Below are 22,101 nucleotides of genomic sequence, written 5' to 3'. Positions count from 1 at the left end.
ATCCAATCAGTTGAAGGTCTTAACAGAACAAAAACTGACCTCCCCCGAGCAAGAAGAAAGTCAGCCAGCAGACTGTCTTCTGTCTTTGGGATTGAACTGCAGCTGTTTGCTAGGTGTCCAGCCTCCTGGTCTACCCTGCAGATTTTGGACTCAGCAAGCCTCTACAGTCTTGTGAGCCAGTTATGCACTGGAAAAATATATATATATGGTTTTTATATCCTGTTGGTTCTGTTTCTCTGGAGAACCTTGACTCATGCACTTGGTACCTACAGGTTGGGTGTGCTCTCCTCTCATTTTCTGAATATTTCTACCATGACACTGATCACACTGCATTATAACCACTGATGTTTACTTCTGTGTTCCATGGGACTGTGAGGTCCTGGATGGAGAATGAGAGACAGAGTGTCAGGAGTTCCTGGATCTACTTTTACACACACTCTAATGAGTCCAGTGTAAATGGACTGCTGAGAAATCACAGCCAAACTGAAGATTAATTTCTGCCTTTCTCTGTCTTTTCTTTCCACTTCCCATAATTTATCTTAGACTAAGGCCCTGACCCACTACATCAATGACAGTTTGGAACCATGGATATTGCCTTAATGTCTATTCTTAACTGGGCTTGAGTCATTCCTACTATTTGCAACCTCTTCTGCAAGGCCGAGAGTGAAAAGTGTCCTGCTGCCCCTAATTGCCCCCAAGACCTTTCACTGCTATCCAGCCTCCACAAACCCTTTCTTTTCTCCAAACGTAAGACTGACTAGTGGGAGGAACACATGTTTTGGGGTCACACTGGAGTTCCTAGTTTAGTGCTGGCACGTTCTAGTCATATGACCTTGGACAAGTCATTTAACATTTCTGGATCTTGGTTTCCTTCTCAGGAAGATGGAGAATAAAAATGTCTTCCTTTCGAGATTAACCTGAGGAATAGAATATACCTGCAAAGTTCCTAGCCCCCAAATGTAGATAGATGATCAGGAAACACAGTAGCCAAATATCCTGATGTAATATTAACCATGACCTCTTTTACTCTCACTGCTGTTTCTAGTGGTATAGATAACATCTATAAGGCCATCCGAGTTGCAAAAGATAGCTATTTCCTCTTGCCAGAAATAATGTCTTTATTCCTTCTGCATTGCCATGAGATTTCAGAGACTGAAGGGATTTCTAGGAGCCCGGAGTGAGCATTTCTGAGGGAAAGCTTCCCGTATCAATAAAGCAGAGTTAGAAGGGTGGGGCACTCTGACAAGATTTTCCCTAGAGCTTGACGTTTCAACTCATTCAGCTGTTTACATTTTGCCATTTTGAATGTTAACAGGACACCTTGTCAACATGTTAAAAGATGTTTCCCAGCCACGCACTGTTCTTCCTCTGTGCAGTATAATTGCATATTGAGATGCAAAATTGTCTAGAACCGCTAACAAAAACCCATTTATTTCCCATCTTGATGGATACAATGCTGGTTTCGTGTATCTAGACCTGTACAGCGATCATCAGGCATTGCAAGAAGTTTGCAAGGAAGGTTTAGTCAAATCTTGAAAGCAAAACTTGTTTTCCTTCTCAAAGAGCTCCTAATCCATTTGCAAACAACCCTGCAAGTTTCCATGTCTTAACACTCTTGCTATTAGGATGCTCTGTTTCTCACTCCTTTGGCAGCAGGCTCTGGTTTCATTAAAACTCATCAAAGCATGCATAATGGAGTAGGCAGAGAAGCTGCAAGTAAAGTCTCTCCAATATTCCTGTACGTAAGTGTGCAGTGGGATTGCAGGTAGTAGATTATCATCCAGGTCACTGACAGAAAGAAAGGAATGTGTCCATTCAGTTCGGTTTAACAGTTGTTGGCCTCGCTTCCCAAAGTTAGAGCAACATCACTGAGTTTACAGCTTTATGTATGGCCTGCACAAGCGTATGTGAGTGTACAGGAAACAAGAGTTACCCATGACATAGGACGGGACCACTTACTTATGGCACATTTTTTTATCCCTGAACTTCTTAGTGCGTTGTTAATTGTCTGCAGCTTTATTTTACACCACAGAGAAGTAGAATTCAATTGTTGGTGCCATGTGCATTTGTAATCAAGTTTTGTCTTGGTATCTCCTTTTGGCTGATTTCTACCCCCAAACACTCCACTGCTAACACACACACACACGCACACACGCACACACACCAAAAAGGAAGTATTAGCTTCCATTGCCCTGCCAAATTCTTCTACAAGGACAAGCTGGGCTCAAGTTCTCAAGTTTGTTTTCATAATCATATTTTGGATAGCCATCATTGCAGAAGTACTGTTGCCAAAAAATTGTGACTTGATTTACAGACTGTGTAAAAACTGTGCCACATATCTACTGGGCACAGGACTAGTTCAAGATGCTTCACTGTGAAGTAGCTGGAATATTATTCTCTTTTTACAAATGTGCTAATGAGGCTCGTAAGTTATACGAAGAGGATTCCAATTAGAGCCATCAGATCTAAATTTTTTGCTCTGACTGGTATGCAGTACTTCTTATCAAAGGGGTCTAAAGCATGGGAGGCAACCCTCTTCTCTTTGAATCATTATGCATTGGTTGTCTGCTCTGGCCAGGCACCGACAAGGCACTGAGGATATAGGAATGATTAAGATATGGTCCCCCAAGTCCACAGAATTTATCGTCTCATGTCCTTGTGGTAAGAAAACACCCAGATCTTTCCCACTCTGATTCAGGATTCACACAACAGCAAGAGTGATGCTTTAAAAACAGATCTGACCATGCCTCCGCATCCCCTTCCCCTTCTACCTGTGCAAACTCCAAGCTCCTTACTTATGGCTTACAATTTTTGAAGGACATTGTTGTATAATGTGTTCATATGCATTAATTAAAAGTCTTAGTACAATGTCTGGTACTTATGACATCCTCCAAATTATGATCGTTATTATTTATTATAATTATTTAAGGGCCACAAACAAGGCCCCTGGTCTTTGTATTTCAGTCTGTCCCTCTGTACATGACGGGTGATGACAGTAGCTTTTTATGATTGGTATCTAGTCAAGTTAAATGAGTTAACATTTAAACAGTGTTGGAGAGTGACTGACACAGAGCAGGTGGTGGAGAAAATGTAGGTTTTTCTCCTTCTCTTCCTCCCCCTTCCCTTGGAAACATGTCGTTTCTCTGGGCAGCAGGTTCAGATCGATCCGGACAGGAGACCACAGGCTGTGTCCCCGGTAGCCCAAGCATCGTTTCTCGGTTGAGACTCGCTCATGGGTGACATTCGCATGGTGGCTCGCTAGCAGTTTAACCAGTTGGAATAATCCTTGTGTTGTTGCTTCTATTCCAGAGGGACGATTTGCTTTCTGTAAATCAAGTGTTTCCCAGAGGACTCTTTGGGGCTGAAAAATGGTCATTCACCAGCTTAGAAGAGGGAGGCTATTTTAAAATGTCTGTCTCCCTGTTTAATACATCGTGCTGTCAGCCAACGCGTGGTGACCACATAGAGCTTCCAGAAGGCTGGTGTCTTAGGTGAAGCTGGGGAGTGGATCTGCTTGTGTGGAAGGCCCAAGCTTTAAAGGGGTCTTTCTGGGCTGGCGGCAGACAGCATAATCTCCTGCTAAATTGTGCCATTAAAGAAAACTACTAAGTCATAAAGCTGTAGCATCACCCTGAAAGTAAAGCACTGTCACCTTTGAATTGCCATGAGTTTTCACAGGCATTTAGAGAGATGCCTTTCACACCAGTTTAGCCTGGCCGGTTGGCTCCAACGACGGCGGGGGCGGGGACAGGAGTCTCAGCACAAGGGTGGGGGGAATGATTGCAATGTGATTTCCATTGACTTATTTGCTCATTCATAAATTCACACACACCCCTTTACTAACTTATTTCTTGAATTCCTTTATTAAACTCTCATTTATTTACTCATTCTTTAATTCTCTCATTTATTCATTTCCACAATTATTTGTTCATGGGTTCAGTTACATTATTCATTCATTGATTCAGCCAGTCAGTTATTCAGCTGGCCATGCAGGATAAGCCATTCAAATAAATTTTTCAGCACTGATGGAGATGAGCCCTAAGGTTTCAGAATGGATGCTTGTCTTGTCCTCAAGGAGCTCACAGTTCAGAAAGGGAGTCAGACTTTGTAAACAGATATTTTCCGCCTGGTGTGGAAGATGGAATAGAAGCCAATAGATGGCACAGAAAGAGTACAGAGGACACAGTGGTTAAATCAAGGGATACGAGGGGAGTGGGGACAGTGCTCAGAGAAGATGTGCTTGAAGAGATTCCCTCTGAGCTGAGTCTTGTCCTAGAAACAGCTAACATTTAATTGAGCATCTATTTGTTGGAGGTGCCATGCTAGGCATTTTACATCCATGAGGCCGTTCAGGTTTTCTAGCAATCATGTGAAGAAGGTACCATTCTTTTCATTTTATAGGGAGGGGCACTGAAATCTTGAGAGGCTAAATAGCTTGTCCAAGTTCTTGCAAGGAGCGAATAGTGAAGCCAGAAGTTGGGTCTACGTTTATGATTCCCGTGCCTGGGTTCCTAGCCCAGGTGACACAGATGCTCTAAGGCAAAAAAAAAAAAAAAAAAAAAAAGACCCATGTGTCCACCCTTCCTCTGGCCTTTGCTGCCTCCATCCATCGGTCAGTGCCACGGTGGAAAGCTCTTCAAGGAAGTGACCCTGAAGGAAGGAGGTCTGTATCATACTTTCCTGGATCATCACTTTCCTCATTTATCAATTGGGATAATCATACCCACCTTTCATGATTTTCTGAGCATTCGATGAGAATTATATAAAACAAAAGTTCTTAAATTTTATTTCTCTGCAAAGTGAACTGAGATGAATGTTTAAAATGCCTTTTCCAAGGCCTCTTCCCAGCAATGTTTATTCAGTAGGTTTAGGACAGCGATCAAAAGTAACATTTTTAGCAAGCATCTGAAGATTCTGGACCTTGGGAAGTATCTATATAAGGTGATTAGCACAATGTATAGCATTTAATGTCTCCTTCCGTATTCGTCTCCCCACTTCTAAGGTGGTGGGGGGACTGGTCAGTGACTAAAAGAGCTGTTCTTCTTAAGACCTGAACACAAGGCTTATCCTGACGCCTTCTTGATGGACTTTTCATGGCACATTTTTATTGCAGATACCTGGCGAGCCCTTCCTCTTGGTGTGTGGGGATCAGGGCACAGTCCAAACAACCAGTATATATTGAGACTCCCCTGTGTTCTGTGTTGTATAAGCCACTATAAACCACTGACCCTTGTGCCCTAGGACCTCATATTTAACTTCCAGCTCTTCAATCCCTTCCATTTAGGCCATCCTATTCCATATTTAATTCATCCAATTATCCTGTGGATACTCAACAACCATGGTATCCTGGGCATGTTCACTTCTGTGAGGCTCAGTTTATTCATCTGCATAATGGGGACGATCAGTCACTCTTACCTCAGTGGGTTGATGTGCAGATTAAATAAAATTAAATGAACAACATACCTCATATGCTCAGTACAATATCTGGCATTCTCTAAGCGCTCCGGAAATAGAAATCATGATCACCCAGCTCCATCATCATAGGAAGATCTAAATGCTGAAGGAATACAGAGGCAGGAGTGATCAAGTAAGGCTTTGCTGGAGACATAGGGCTTAGGTATGAAGTGGAAAGATAGGTGTCCCAGGCTAGGCAGGGAAGAGAAAAGAGGAAAAATCAATCTTGATGAGCTCAGCGGCGGTATGGGTGTGGCGATGCAGTGAGCTTGTAACCAAGGGCTCTTTGTCTCGTTTGAGGGCTCCTGGCTCACCTGTGTGTTCTAATACAAGATTACCATTGGGCAAGCACTTTTTTTTGTTGTTGTTGTTGTTTTTTTTGCGGTACGCGGGCCTCTCACTGTTGTGGCCTCTCCCGTTGCGGAGCACAGGCTCCGGACGCGCAGGCTCAGCGGCCACGGCTCATGGGCCCAGCCGCTCCGCGGCATGTGGGATCTTCCTGGACCGGGGCACGAACCCGTGTCCCCTGCATCGATAGGCGGACTCTCGACCACTGCACCACCAGGGAAGCCCAAGCACTTTTCCTGATCAGAAGAATGAAATAACAAGTGGGAGTCAAATGTGTCGCCCAGAAAGCTTGCCTGTTCTCGCTCACTTTTGCTCTGAGCCCAGGATTCCGGGGAGAGATGGTGACTCAAAGTCAGTCTAGACCTTCCAAAGAATTTTAAAAGCCCAAGATGTACTAGCAGCTTGTGATTACACATTCTGTGAAGTAAGGGAAGCAGAGGGACCCTTTGTCTGGGAGTCTTTTTTTTTTTTTTTTTTTTTTTTTTATGCGGTATGCGGGCCTCTCACTGCCGTGGCCTCTCCCGTTGCGGAGCACAGGCTCCGGACGCACAGGCCCAGCGGCCATGGCTCACGGGCCTAGCCGCTCCGCGGCATGCGGGACCCTCCCGGACCAGGGCACGAACCCGTGTCTCCTGCATCGGCAGGCGGACCCTCAACCACTGCGCCACCAGGGAAGCCGCCTGGGAGTCTTTTTTTATAACTATTCACAGCAGGTGAACTCAGATCTCAGGAGCGCCAGTCGGCCTTTCCTGCTCCAGGCACAAGAGTTTGTTCTATTTGTATCTGCTCGTAAAGGGAAGCTGGTAAGAGAGGTTTGCTGGTTAGACTGTCTGTGGGGACGGTTCCACATGGCTTTTTCCATGCCACCTTTGAGTATGCTGTCCCACTCTCATGCCTTTTATCCAATTTTATCCTGGAATGTCATTTCCTCACCTCCTTCTTTAGACCGAGCCCTCATTCTTTTCTCCTATGACTGTCCTTTGCCCATCACCGTTCTCAAGGCTCCCCCTTGAATCCACATAACCCACAAACATCTTTCCAATCCTGCATTGGTGCTAAGAGCTTGGGCTTGGTTTCATTTGCATCCCAGCGCTGACACTTCCTAGTTTTGTCAAGTTATGTGATCTAGGGAGTTACTTGGGCTCCTTGTTCCTTAGCTCCCTCCTTTGTCATTCATAACAGAACCTATGTATGAGGCTGTTGTGAGGTTTACATGAGTTAATCGTTGTAAACCATAAGAAAAAAATTCCTGGCATTATATACCCAATACGTGTTAGCCTTAACTATTTTCATCACTCTATTCCCAGAAACCTTGACACTGTTTTCTTGGTGTTTCTGGGGATACAGTGATGAAAATAATAACTAATAAATTTTAGGAATATATAACACCTGGTGCCTTGAAAGCACCCCTGTAGACTAATTCAACAGCACTAACCGATACTAACATTTGAATATAGATGGGCTACCATGGTGTGTGAATGGTTGAATTTGGTAATAGTTTTTGCTTTTGGATAATTATTTGGTCCATTGGTCCATAGCTCTGTGTGTGTGTGTGTGTGTGTGTGTGTGTGTGTGTGTGTGTGTTTATAAGGGCACATGCACACGAGTTTGCTGGGGCAGAGTAGGATAGTTTTGAGCCTTTTCTACGTGTGAAGCACTGTGTCAAGCACTATCTTATTTCCCCAAAGATTTTATTCTGAAAAATCCAAACCTACAGAAAAGTTGAAAGAATAGTAAAATGAGCATCCATAGGCTTTTCACCTACACTCTCCAAATATTAAAATTTTGCACCATTTGCGCACATTTGTGCTACTCTCATCCGCCCCCCTCCTGTCCTTCCTTCATCCTCATATAAAATGTTTTTTTCTTTTTCTGAACTATTTGAAAGCAAGTTGTGGACATAGTGATAATTTAAAGGTGAAGAAGCCTTCACTTGCATCTCCCAACAATAGACACTATGCTATATAAGCACAAAAATAAAACCATAAGAAGAAAATAAACGTCACTTCAATGAATGTTATCTGGTATATAATCCATCTTGTCCCTACAGTGTCTTGTGTAGCAATGTCTGTTTTTCTATTTTTATGTGGATCTCAAGCGGTGTCCATAGGTGGGATTTAATCATCCTGTCCCTTTAGTCTCTTTTAGCTAGAAGGGCCTGCCCCCTAACCCATCTTGTTTTGTTTGCTTTTCATAACAGACATTAAGTTTTTGAAGAGTACAAGCCAGTTGTTAAGTAAAATGTTCCCAGGGAGAGCAGGGTGAGGGAGGGGTGGATTGGGAGTTTGGGATTAGCAGCTGCAAACTAGTATATATAGACTGGCTAAACAACAAGGACCTACCAAATAGCACAGAGAGCTATATTCAATATCCTGTGATAAACCATAATGGAAAAGAATATGAAAAAGAATATATATGTATGTATATGATCACTTTGCTGTATAGCAGAAACTGACACGACATTGACAATCAAGTATAGGTCAATAAAAAATAAACTTAAGTAGTAAAGTGTTCCACATTTTGTTTTTTTCTTGGCTATTTCTTCATTGTTAGAATACTTTGGCAGAAAGCCTCATGGGGGGTGTCTCCCATCAGAAGGCACACGATGTCAGTTTGTGCCATGACTGGGTCGCTCTGTTCCATCATTTGACTAAAGCAGCTCCACCAGATCTCTACATTGTGAAGGTGATTTACAGTCAGTTATCTGTGGAGTTCTAGTCAGACATTATGTGAGTATCCTGTTCTCCATCGTTTCCTCCCCATGTATTAATGGTCCTGACCTGTGTAAGTCATGACACTGGAGTTTGTAAAATGTCGTTTTTCTAATTGTATTATCCCTTCTGCATTTATAGCTGTTTTTGTCTACAGAGGTTTTTATTTCCCACCTTGCCTCCATTTACCCTTGTATCAGTAGAGGCTCATGAATTATTTCACTTTAAAACATTGTTACTATTACATTTATTAGATGTTCAAATTGTCCACAAATTAGCTAGTAATGGTCCCTTTAATTCTGTTCCTGTGTCTTTTTTGCATGACCCCATTAATCTTGGAGCACTTCCATGCTTTCTAGCACAAGATGCTCTAAGAAGTTACCTTGAACTTTCCCTGCCTAGACCCAGACTCAGCTATTTTCCCAAAGAAGCCTAGTTCCTTTTTGTAGCAAATGGTATTTGAATGTTAAGATCTAGGTGTTAGGTTTGTTTATTGCTTCTCAGCCTTTTTTGTGGACAGAGCTAGAAAATGTGTGTGTATGTTTAAGTTATGAGTTGATACATTTATCTTTAGTGCAAATCCAGCACCCTTAGATCTTTTCTCATCATTCTGTCTTCCATATATATTTCTCTTCTCTCACACTGAGAAATTATCCCAGCATCAATATATTTTCTAATTTATTCTATCCTGTAATATACACCAATAGTTTCAGAATCACATCAGCAATAGCACTACTAATAACAAGGTAAAGTTTAAGATTTACCTGAATTTTAAATTTTGTTCTTAGACTATATCCTCAGGATGTATAGCTAGACAGAATAGAGTATTAAAAAAGTTACTTGAATTATTTTTTTTCTCCCTTGTGGTTATTTTATCTATTTAATATATAAACAGGGTTTTTTTGTATCTTTAATATTCAGTTTTAGGGTTTGCCTTTTTTCATCCTTTTGATTTAATTTTATGTTTTAAATATATAAAACATTTTAATGTTACAGAAGTCAAATATATTTACAATGGTTGACCGGGGATGTCTTGTTCTCACTCATAGTGCCTTCACTCTGTTCTTACCCATCTCCTCTTGATAATCATATAGTTTATCCTTCCTCTGTGTATCCCCTTTTCTCCTTTGTTCTTGCACAACATGTAGCATAGTCTTTTGTACCTTAATTCCTGGAAATCATTCCATCTATCCTGGAAATCATTCCAGATCCGTTTAGAGAAATCTTATGTGGTCTTTATTATGACTACATAGTATTTCACTGTGTCAGTTAACTATACTGTGTCCAATCAGACATCTATTGATAGATAATTTACCTTTTTTTCCAAAATTCTGCTACTTGTAATAGATATTCTGGGCTGCACAGCAAAATTTCAAGTATGCATTGAAACATCATTTCCTATCATGTTTCACTTTCCTGTTGATTTTGAGAGCTGTCACTGAAGCCGGTAAAAATCTTGGTAGTCTGTTGAAGGTTTAGTTCAGTGGTAAGTGAATACCTACTGTGGGCCAGGTGCTCGGCATACAAAGACTTAAGGAGACATTCTCTTCCCTTGTATAGCTTACAGTTTAGCAGGGGGTCTGAGTAAACAACTTGGAGTAACAGCGCTTGAGTGAGCCAAACACAGGATGCTGGTGGAGTTAGAAAAGGCTTCCCACTGGAGATGATGTTGGCACTCTGACAATAAAATTAATAGTGTGATGAAGTCCAGAGCAGGGACGTCAGCTGATACTTCCATGTTCCTCTTTGAGCTTTCTTTTTGTCAGTCACCTCCAGAACCAGAATCTAAGATCCGTGGAAGCAGAGTAAGGGGACTCTTCCATATCAGAAGGCTTGTCTTCTTTTGTGACCTGGTGAGAGGTGACATAAGTGCTGGGTGACCCTTCTTAGGACCAAGGCAAGCACTTTGCAGTCAGCTCACTACTCTGTGAGTTCCGTCTTGGCTATCTTAGCTCTTACTAAAGGAAGGATGGGGACTACTATTTACTGTGTACTTGTGGTCCAGGTACTGGGTTATATTATATATATTGTCTTAAGAGTCAATCTCATCTAATCCTCATGATAAAGTGTGAGGTAGAGATTATTTCTCATTTGCATTTTGAGAAAGCAGAAGTTCAGGGAGGTTGGAGAGAATTCCAGCATCACTGTGCTAGTAACTGACAGATGGAGGCATTGAGTTCAGGTCTGTGTCAGTGCCTAGAGTTTTCCTCAGAATGCACCAAAACAGTGCCTGCTACAAAGATGCTCCTAAAAGCCTCTAAAAATGTCTCTTCCCATCAGGTGACTTGGAGGTGAAGCCCCCTTGCACCCCCCGACCCCCACCCCGCCCTTCCCCTGCCTGGGAGGCGGGCACAGGCTCTCTTTGGCCACACATTTGCTGCTGCAAGCTTTCAGCTTCCATGGAGCTTCTTTCCCAGAACCAGCTGTGAACACGTTACGCTCAAGGTTCCGGGGTGGCATTCAGCCTGGTACCCCTCATCGCACCACCTACTCAGTCCCTAACATCCGTGCTCTGCACACACTAGACTTTCCCTTAAGTTTTCCTTGAATAAACCAGCGGATCAGAAACAAAGTACCATGCAATGCACATGAAATCTATTCGAGACCACACATCACCCCCGCCCCAAGATCATAAAACAGATTTCCCAGGTCTCTTTGATCGTGCCACTAATTGTAAAGCAAGGGAAAAGAAAACCCCCCAGAAAGGTACATAAAAAAGTAAAGGCTTGAGCGAAGTAGTAGAATAAGTCACGGTCAAGTATGTTGTCTGGAAGTCATCATCAGGTGTGTGGTCCAGGCGGGCTGATGGAGAAGCGGCAGGGGCTGAAAGGGGCTCCCCGCTCCCCAGTACCCCTCCGGCGCCCCGGGCGCTGCGGTTCCTGCTTCCAGCTAATGCAACGTGCACGGTGGCCCTACCAGGAGTCTTAAACCGGTAATGCTACCTCCCCCGAACCGCCGCAGAAGCCCAGACACTAAAAGCAGCCGCGTCTGCAAGTGGTTTTAGCAGGCAAGGAGGATGCTCGCCTGGGCAGCTGGGCTGATCCACAAGGGAGGGGAAACAGCTCCTGTGGGAATTCTGAAGGCTTTTAAAGAAGTGGAAAACTGTTTTCCACCTCTTGTCTTCGTTCCCTTTAAAGGTTGAGGAGAAGGTGGCACGGATCCCCTCAGCAGGGTTTCCCAGAGCTGTTTCCCCGCAATGAAGGGATGCGTCCGCTCCTCCAGAATCACTTCCTCTAAAGGGCTTGCGGCAGTTCCACTCTGATTTCTAGTCGGGTACCCTGATGAGCCAGCCTCTGCGTTCAGCGCAGCGCTGTGCCTTTGATTAAGCACTCACAGCATCACTGCTCAGTGGAGTATCTCCAGTTTACAGAAGCGGAGACTGAGGCTGCGGGAGGTTCCCTGTCTCTGCCGGGGTCAGGAATGTGGTCAGTGGCAGAGCTGCCGGCCAGATCCGTTGTTCCCAAGGCCCTTGCTTGCCTCCATTGCATCTGCCTCTACTGGCTATAGAAGCCCTTTCTAAGCCGATATTTACTCAGCGGCCATGGCCGAAGGTTTAAATGGGGAGATGAGGAACAAACATATGCAAAGTTAAATAACTCTGAATGCAAAACGACAAGAGGTGGCATGGATGGTAAATGAGTGGTAGAGACAGTGCTGTGAGGATTATTTAAACTGTCTTTACCCTTGGCATAGAAAATTCACTTTGTCAACATAGATAACTATATAAGAAGTGACCCCAGGGACCTTTCTGTAGATTTGCTTTATTACAATAGGAGTATAAGTGAATTGGCACACTTTTCAAAGGGCTGTAAGCAGCTCCCCGCAGTGATTTAAGTTCAGTTAAACTGGATATTGACAATCTGTAGACTTCCCTCTCTTCCAAGCATTGTGAGAGAAAAATTGAAGGTTTCTTTTCTGCCTCTGCAAAGTGACAGGTATGTGTATAGAATGAGGTTTTATTAATCAGGTTATCTCTTGTCTCTCTCCCTCTCTTTTTCCACTCTCCTCCTGTTTGTTCTTTCTTCTGAGTGGTGATCTCCATGATAACAGATGGAACAGCTTATAGCATCTGTAATGACTATTATTAATAATAATAACGATCATCACAATGATAATACCGACCAGATAGAAAGAGAGCCAAAATAAGAGAGTTAAATGGTGTCTCTGTATGTAAACGATTTACAGTTTCTGAAATGAGACTGAGAGGGACCAGGCAGATCACCTAGAGCTCCAGGACGAAGGTTCCTAGAGGGCTTTCCTGGGGAGACAACCGGGAAAGCTCTCACAGCAGGGGTAAGGAAATAGAATATTCTGGAATATCCTGCCATTACTACTCTGCTGACTCTTTGTGAAACCTCTTTTGCTTTTCTCTTGATGATGTTGTTGACTGCGTGTATTTTGATCGTATCACTTGGAAGTTCTTTCACATGTGAACCCTTACATAATACACGCTGGTGAATATCCTCCTCTTGATGAAGATCTCCTGAAGTCTTACATGGCGCTCAGTGCTAGCCGAGGTGCTGATGGTCTAAGGATGAGAGACCTCTGTTGCCCTGTCCATTCTCAAGGAAAACAGGGTATAGTGTATCGCCAGCCCCAACCCTGCCACCCACAGAACTCTGGGCATCCCCCCTTACCTGCAATCTCAAGAGTACTTACAACAGCATGAGACATCTGTCATTCTCATGCATACCACGTTTTCCCCCAAATGATGGTAAACTTTTGAAGAAGTTAGGTAGTGCACTATCCTCGTGTGTATGTTCCCTGGGGGCTGTCATACAGTATACGTAGAATGAGTGATACAGTTCACATCCTGGGAGATCTCAGCTTTGTAAAGAGATAGACTTGAAAGCTAATTCACAAAGCAACACGGGAAATGCTTTACTAGTCTTCATAACAACCCATTGTCATATCTTTGAAATGAAGCCTTGGACCTTTATAACACATGCTACTTGACGGCCTATCGCCTGTAACTCCTTTATGCTTAAAGGTGGCATGATGGCTTGTATGGATCTGGGTTATGGCATCATTTACACTCAGGCAAGTGCATTGCGCTGAATGCTGCTTTCTTTTTTTTTTTTTTCCGTACGTGGGCCTGTCACTGTTGTGGCCTCTCCTGTTGCGGAGCACAGGCTCCGGACGCGCAGGCTCAGCGGCCATGGCTCACGGGCCCAGCTACTCCGCGGCACGTGGGATCTTCCCGGACCGGGGCACGAACCCGTGTCCCCTGCATCAGCAGGCGGACTCTCAACCACTGCGCCACCAGGGAAGCCCCTGAATGCTGCTTTTAAAAAGCAAATATTTTATTTCTATTTTTTAATGAGATATAATTGGCATACAACTTTGTGTAAGTTAAGATGTACAATGTGTTGATTTGATACATTTATATATTACAATAGTATTATCATGGTGGCATTAGCTAACACCTCTATTATGTCATGTAATTATCTTTTATTTTTTCTGGTGGGAACGGTTAAGATCTAGTCTCTTAGCAACTATGAAGTTTATAGTACAGTACTGTTGACTGTAATCATTATGCTGTGCATTTGACATCTAGAACTTATTTATCTGCTGATCACAAGTTTGTACCCTTAATTAACATCTCTCCATTTTTCCAAAGCTATAGTAAGTAAAACAGTATGGTATTGGCACAAAAATAGCCACATATACCAGTAGAACAGAACAGAGAGCCCAGAAATAAACCCTCATATAAATGATCAACTGATATTTGACAAGGGAGCCAAATATAGTCAATGGGTAAAGGACAGTCTTTTCAATAAATGGTGTTGGGAAAATGGACAAACCCATGCATAAAAATGAAATTGGACCCCTATCTTATACCACTCAAAAATTAACTTGAAAAGGATTAAAGGCTTCAACAGAAGACCTAATAGCATAAAAACCTAGAAGAAAACATAAGGAAGAAGTCCCTTTGACACTGGTCTTGGCAAAGATTTTTTGACTCTGACAGCAAAAGCACAAGCAACAAAAGAAAAAAGTCAGCAAGTGAGACTACATCAGACTAAAAAGCTTCTTCACAGGAAAAGAAATAGTCAACAAAATTAAAAAGCAATCTAAGGAATGAGAGAAACTATTTGCAAACCATCTATTTGATTAAAAAAACCAAATATTTTAAATACATAGTAACTAATTTTAGAATAACTAAGATCCTTAGTGAATTGAATAGGTTTCTGCCAGTTCAAAAACTCTTCAAATGCAGTCCTCTCTTAAGCAGAGAATTTGTCTTGGGTAACTCAGTACATGTATTCCTTTAAGCAAGTTAGAAAGATGGGGCTCTGTTTTTCATCATGGGGCTGAATACAGTAGAAGAAATAATAGAAAATGAACTGGGTAGCAAACCGTGGTATCAAGGGCAATGATTTTCTAGGTTTCTGGGTCTATGAGGACTAAACGACAGATTCTGTTTTAGACATCTGTAGAAATGCAAGGGATGAAAATAAATATAGAGACAAGAGTCTATTTCAGAGTGAAAAGATAATTGGACAAGATGATAATTATTTATTATATACAGCGGCAGCTATATTACAAGAAACTGCAGTCCAGACCTCTAGCTAATCTAATTTGTTAGATGAGTTTCCCACCCCCAACCCTCTAAGGAATGAAGTCCCTGTCCTCACCTTAACGTCATCGAAAAGTTCAAACATAAAGATTCTTTCCTCTTTTGCACGCCAGACAACTAGTTATGTGTCCATGTAAAGCAAGATACCGAATCAGTATATCATCATCCTGGATGGAAAGATTAATATAAATATCCCATTTACCAATGAGGAAACTTCAGAGATGTATATAACTTGCCCAAAGTCTTGCTGCTGGAGCAGAACATAGATGCCCATCATATGGGCTACTTTCTAAAGCCAGAAGTCTCACGGTACCTTGAGCCCTAGATGCATCTCTAGAGACTAGAACTTAGGGTGAATGTCCTGTGGTGGAGGGCAGGTACTGGAGGCAGGTCAGCCAAGGGGGGGGGGGTGTACGGAGCCTGGAGGACTTTATGATGCTCTGCCAATCATAGCATTTAGACGATTTACTCCGCAGTCTCTGCATGAAACTGGACCGACTTGAGTTACAGGGAAACCTCTGCTGGTTTCCTTGTGTGGGACTCCAAGTTCACAGAACTGCCAGAGGGAAGCGTTTCCTGTTCTGGGTCTTTGGAATGTGTTTTCCCCATGGGTCTGCAGAGAGAAGGCCAGGCTCAGTGTCTCCCCTTTGCCCCCTTTAGGTGTTTGTGTGTCTTACTCTCTGGTCAGGAAAAGAACCGTGTTAATACAAGCTACCATGAGAACTCCAAGAGACCAGTTAAGGCTTCTTCTTTTTGATGCTGTTGTTAATATCAGCATCTGATATCTGTGAGCTCCTTGAGTTGGAGATGTTATATACCTTTATCTAAGAGGTACACACAGATTTCTGTTGAATATTGTTATTTAGTTAATAAAGGAGCTTCTCACACTAATCCCCTCACTTCAATCTTTACAACCACCCTCTACAGTTGGCATCATTGCTGGTTTTTTTTAAGTGTTACTGATGAGGAAACTGAACTTTAGAGAAGTAATCATTTGACCAAGGATGCTTAACCAGGAAATGTAGAGCCAGCACACAAATCTAGATCTTCTGGCTCCAGAACCCATGCTGTGTCCACTAATCTCCACTGTGCACTGACCGAATTTACCATCTTGAACATTTAGCTCTTGGGTCCAATTCTATTTAAAGTATATATAGGTCCGTGAATGGATCTCCCTCCATCCACCTAAAAGACTATTCAAAACAAATCTTACTTGTTTGAAAATCCTTCACCTAGACCTTCCCTAGCTAAGACCACCTCACCTGTTCCCATCCAATTCCAAGCGTCAGGAACATCAGCCATCAAAGCTGCCTCTCCTGAGTGGCACTGACCCCTGGCCTTTCATGTTTTGTCAGGGTTCAGGGCTTAATCTGTACTGCTACCCAGGAAGTGGGGGAAAAAATAGAAAGTGAGAAAAATTAATGTCCATTTATCTCCTTGTTTTTAGCCTTTATGTTGCTCTCTCCCAGGAGAAAAATAATGAGAGGACAAAGGGCATCTTTGAAATGAAAGCCAGCTAACGGACCCTAGGTTTCGAGTAATCGTCTCTCGTCCAGTCGCTCAGACTGCGCTTGTGATGTCTGTTAAGTGAACTGTGGGGACCCTTTGGAGATCTTAGTAGTTCCTTTGTATCTTCTGTATATTGCATGTATCAAAAAGGACCAAGAGTTGAACTATTAAAAACAGTTCACTCTCAGGGCTAGAATGTGGTGTTCGCAATATTTGTGGCTCTAAGATAAAAGACTGTCTCTCTGACATGGCTTCCTTTGCCATCTTGCCAAAGATAGGATATGGTTTTAGAAAAATGAGCTAATGAGTGAACAAATAAGAAAATTGATAATGAATGTATGAACATTGGATGCATATATAGATATGAAAAATCAGTGTACATCTGGAAGGAAATCCACATTTATATGATTTACTGATGCTATGTGGACCACTTTGGGAATCAGAAAGATTGGATACATTGAGACTGGGGACAAGTTTACTTTCTCTCCCCTTCTTACATTTATATGTATATTTATATCCAGCATCTATATTTATACTGTTATCTACTATGATTATTATCAGTACTGGAGACGATGTACATAAAATGTTCTAGTATGGAACAGTAGTATACCATCTATTATTAGAGGTTAGATTTCCTTCTGAGCACCGTGGACATTTCAAAATCAGCAGTTTTTTTCTCCCTCTACAGTATTGCGTTATTGAGCAATTACTTTCTTTGGTTATTTTATTGACACTTGTCTATATTGGCACCAACATTTTTGGAGTTTCCAGTTAATTATTTATGTAACATTATTACTTTTACCAATATGAATCATGTGTTTTTTTTTTTTTTTTTTGCTTTCAAAATCAAAATCCAAAAACCTTCATTCTGATTTCTTTTATAGACTTTATGGAGAATGTCATTTTGTCTCGATTAAACATTGGAGACATATGGGTTATCAGGGGGCTGGTTTTAGGAAACAGTGTTACGATGAATCAGAATGTTTGAGCAGAGTTCAATTTTATGCTGCAAGAAACATTTCCATTTTTAGGAATTGGGAAAATACTTTAGAGAGAATTGAGAGCAAACTTTCTCTTCCTCCTCTTTCTAACGTATTAAAACTGAAGTACAGGGCAATGAAGTTATTTATCCCAAGTCATATACAGAGTTAGGGCAGAGAATGTGTTAATACCGGGGATCCCGGTTGCCAGCTTTTCCTGCTTCTCCTCCTTCTCGTGGCCAACAGCCACGATTCTGCTTCTAAGAAATACTAGTTAGAAATAGTGTTACCGGCAGTATATGTGCTCACCATTCTTGTCTAACAGATATGCCTTGGGTCCTTCCTCTACTTGCTAGACCTTGGTTCCTCGTTTGTACAAATAAGTGGGTGAGAGAGGAAGGAAACCATGTGACTTCTGGGCAAGGTTCTTTTTCAGCTCTGAGCATCTATGAAGAGTGATGACGTGATTATGTGGGCAAGATCCTCAGATGACAAAAGCCTCTCAAGTCTTCCTATTTCCTCTTTCTCTTTATCTGTAAGCATGTTCAGAATGCAATTCTATGTCCAATTGCCGTAAATGTTTCAGTCTGTTATTCCAGAATGTCTGATCATGCCTTGTGACTTCTTTTTTTTAAACTGATGATTGAACTGAGCCCCAGAAAAGTAAAGTGACTTGTCCAAGCTTGTTGTTAGTAGAATAGGTTTCAAGTCAGATCTCTCAGGCTCTAAAACTAAAACTCATCACCTTTCTTTGCCTTCCATCCTTACCTATAGTAGGTAAAATATGTTCTCCATCCCTGACCCACAGGGCCTCATCTCTGCGTGTTGTTTTAATGTAAGCCTCTTAAAATATTTTTGGCAAGTAGAAGTAGCATGGCGAATAAATATTAATGAACTGCCGTTAAGTGCCTTGCATGTTCAGGGTCTATTACACAGTCTCATCCTTGTCATGATGTATATTTCACAGATACTTTCTGTGTATAGGTCTTATTTTCGACGTGGTACTTATGGTTTTCTGAGACAATGATCTATGCTAGTGTTTCTCTTGTGAGGAAGTGTGTGTGTCAATATCTGGAAGTAGGAGCTTTGGAGTCAGACATCCTGGGTTTCAATTCTTGCTTAGACATTAACTATGTAATCTTAGGAAAACTGCTTAATTTTCCTTATTCACTTTTCCCTCAGTTTTGATGTGGCAGGATCGACTCCCTTCTGATTTAGACAATGCCAATTTTATTTTATTTATGTATTTAATATTTTGAACATTTAACATTTAATTTTTGTTCATTTAATTACCAACATTTTGTGTATTCGACAGCTTGTCAGTGATCTATGTTTTTTTGTGTGTATGTGATCGCCACGATAATTATCTTCAAGGATATTTAGTTGTATTCTACTTCTGGTCACAAAGTATCTAATTTCTCAACTTCCAAGTTCTTCCCCATCCAAATTGTCCTTTCCCACAACAGATGAGTTCATTTCCTTTTATTCTTGTTCTACCTATTGTCTACCTATTTGTGTTTCTTTGTGTTCTTGTTCCATGGCTTTGCATAGATCGTGTCCATTTTAAATGAGATAATGGACATTAAATGCTTAGCATAGAGACTGTGGAGTAAAGGCTTCACAAATTTAGCTCTTAAGATAATTAACCCTCACACTAACTCTGGGTAGAACTCTGGGAGAAACAACAATTCTCTGGCCAAATTCTTTGCATGAGTAGAGTGCTTGAGCGGCCGTTCATCGATGCACATCCAGCCACCCTCCATCACGCTGCAAGCATGATTGTCTTTTCTTTTTCCAGCTTTTTGGAGGTCTATAAGCATGATCCTCTTTTGACCTTCCTTGGTTGTGTTTTCTGGGCAGAGGACAAGATCTGGACACTGGTGCGGCACAACAACACGGAGCTGACCCGTGTGCGAGGTGCCAACGCTGAGAAGCCCTACTCCATGACCTTGGACTACGGGGGCAGCCTGGGGCAGCTGGAGGCCGTGATTGACGGCTCGGAGCACTGTGAACAGGAGGTGACCTACCACTGCAAGAGGTCCCGCCTGCTCAACACGCCAGGTAAGAGCCACCCCTGCCCCGGACCCTTTGCGAAGGCCGTGCAGGGCGACCGCAGCGTGGCAGTTGGGCCCTGAAACCCTGGAATACGTAGGAGAAGGGGGTTTGCCAAAAAGGGGGCTGCAGCTACAATGGTTCCCTATGCAATGAGAGAAGTGCCACCAGGAGAGACTCCTGAGGGACTAGTCCTTGCTCTGATACCCAGGGTGTGACCTCGAGGGCGTTCTGTAGCCTCTCAAGATTTTCTCCTCATCTTCAAAAAAGGGTCAGTGACAACACCCATCTTGCAATCGTGGTGAGAATGGAGAGTTTCTTGAGATCAGTGGCACTCGAAGAGAGCATTTGAGTTAGACGTAGGAAGTGTGAAAGCGGAAATGGTTATCTCTGGCAGATGCGAAAGCATCAAAGATCTCAGCACATTCACCAAAGAGCAGTGAGTTGTGTCTGGGGCAAAGACAACATAACGGAGCAGTGTTAGACAAGGAGGTCAACAGGGAAGCGGCCACATCCTGTGTGTTTGCGGTACTCACGATACCTGAAAAGTGCAGGCCTTAATGGAAATGACTCTTCTTTTAAAATAAAGTTTACTTTTAGGAAAAATTATATTAACTTTATTTATATATTTTTTTGTTCTCTTACGGTTAGTTTTTAGCGTGAATGGCTGATAAAGGGTTGCAAAAAAAAATCCTTGTGGGATTGCTTACCAAAACCCAAAAGGGTTTGTACAATGTCAGGAGGGCTTTGTCAAAGTTGATGCATGCCCTGGGAGTCAGTCATTTTTGTGCATATCAGTTCATCATTCATGGCTGAAAAAAGGGGGAAAAAATGGCTGGGGACCACAAGGATGTGGAATATCCAAGAAAGGGTGTCAGAATCTTTAGCCTCAAGGAACTTAGGATCCTTGAAAGTGAGGAGTTTTGAAAGGATTGAGGAAATTAGACAATGAAATGTCAAACAAGCAAAAGTGCTAGAAACCTAACTAAATACAACCAACCCACTGCCTCACTGATCTAGAATCTTTAGGGAAGAATTGTCCCACATAAGTGAATTTTCCAGCTAACTGTCACTTACCCCTTTAAGCGCCCAAAATGTTTTTAAAGAATTTTTAGCTATTTGAAATGAAAATCTTTCTCGAATGGATCACATGCTTCCTTGCCTTCTTAAACAGAGAATTCTGAACATGAAATGTAACCTTTTCTTGATGACTCAGGACCATCACTGTGAAAATCAGTTACTGTACTCTACTTGGACTCAGCAGTGCTCGCAGGGCTCATTCAGAGGCCCTGCTTGGGGTCCCTTTTACCAGTATCCTCAGAGAGTCAGTATTTGTGTGTGTTCAGATTTCCCTCCCTCCTGGCTGTCAAGTCTGCATGTGTGACTCAGCACTTTTTGCAGAGTCTGTGTCCACAAAACCATCCTAACCTCTTATGATTGTGTTGCTTCTAGTTTCCTAACAATCAGTTTGGTGAAACTTTGGGAAAAATGGGATTATGTTCATTCTGACCATGGGATTTCCTTTAGTATATACATCCTGTGATATCAGGTTGGCTTTACTGTTGCCTTTGTATGTTGTTTTTTTTTAATCTTTATTGGAGTATAATTGCTTTACAGTGTTGTGTTAGTTTCTGCTGTATAACAAAGTGAATCAGCTATATGCATACATATATCCTGATATCCCCTCCCTCTGGCGTCTCCCTCCCACCCTCCCTATCCCACCCCTCTAGGTGGTCACAAAGCATGAGCTGATCTCCCTGTGCTATGCGGCTGCTTCCCACTAGCTATCTATTTTACATTTGGTAGTGTATATATTCCCATACCACTCTCTCACTTCGTCCCAGCTTACCCTTCCTCCTCCGCATGTCCTCAAGTCCTTTCTCTACATCTGTGTTTTTATTCCTGTCCTGCCCCTAGGTTCATTAGAACCTTTTTTTTTTTTTAGATTCCATATATATGTTTTAGCATACGGTATTTCTTTTTCTCTTTCTGACTTACTTCACTCTGTATGACAGGCTCTAGGTCCATCCACCTCACTACAAATAACTCAATTTCATTTCTTTTTATGGCTGAGTAATATTCCATTGTATTTATGTGCCACATCTTCTTTATCCACTCATGTGTTGATGGACACTTAGGTTGCTTCCATGTCCTGGCCATTGTAAAGAGTGCTGCAATGAATATTGTGGTAGATGACTCTTTTTGAATTATGGTTTTCTCAGGGTATATGCCCAGTAGCGGGATTGTTGTGTCATATGGTAGTTCTATTTTTAGTTTTTTTAAGGAACCTCCATACTGTTCTCCATAGTGGCTATATCAATTTACATTCCTACCAACAGTGCAAGAGGGTTCCCTTTTCTCCACACCCTCTCCAGCATTTGTTGTTTGTAGATTTTTTGATGATGGCCATTCTGACTGGTGTGAGGTGATACCTCATTGTAGTTTTGATTTGCATTTCTCTATTGAT

At 42.2% G+C, this 22,101-nt stretch overlaps 1 protein-coding gene across 1 annotated transcript in view; it reads left to right on the top strand.

Annotated features, from left to right (window-relative positions):
- CNTNAP5 (contactin associated protein family member 5) overlaps nt 1–22,101 on the top strand; it is an 857,380-nt gene that overhangs the window by 588,620 nt on the left and 246,659 nt on the right. Inside the window, exon 13 of the mRNA XM_059053215.2 lies at nt 19,443–19,643. Coding sequence (XP_058909198.2) covers nt 19,443–19,643 — 201 coding nt within the window. The remainder of the gene's footprint in view (nt 1–19,442; nt 19,644–22,101) is intronic.

Source organism: Kogia breviceps, chromosome 2, assembly GCF_026419965.1.
Source record: "Kogia breviceps isolate mKogBre1 chromosome 2, mKogBre1 haplotype 1, whole genome shotgun sequence".
NCBI lineage: Eukaryota > Metazoa > Chordata > Mammalia > Artiodactyla > Physeteridae > Kogia > Kogia breviceps.
Note: the sequence above shows the minus strand (reverse complement) of the source record. Positions and strands in the feature narration are given on the sequence as shown.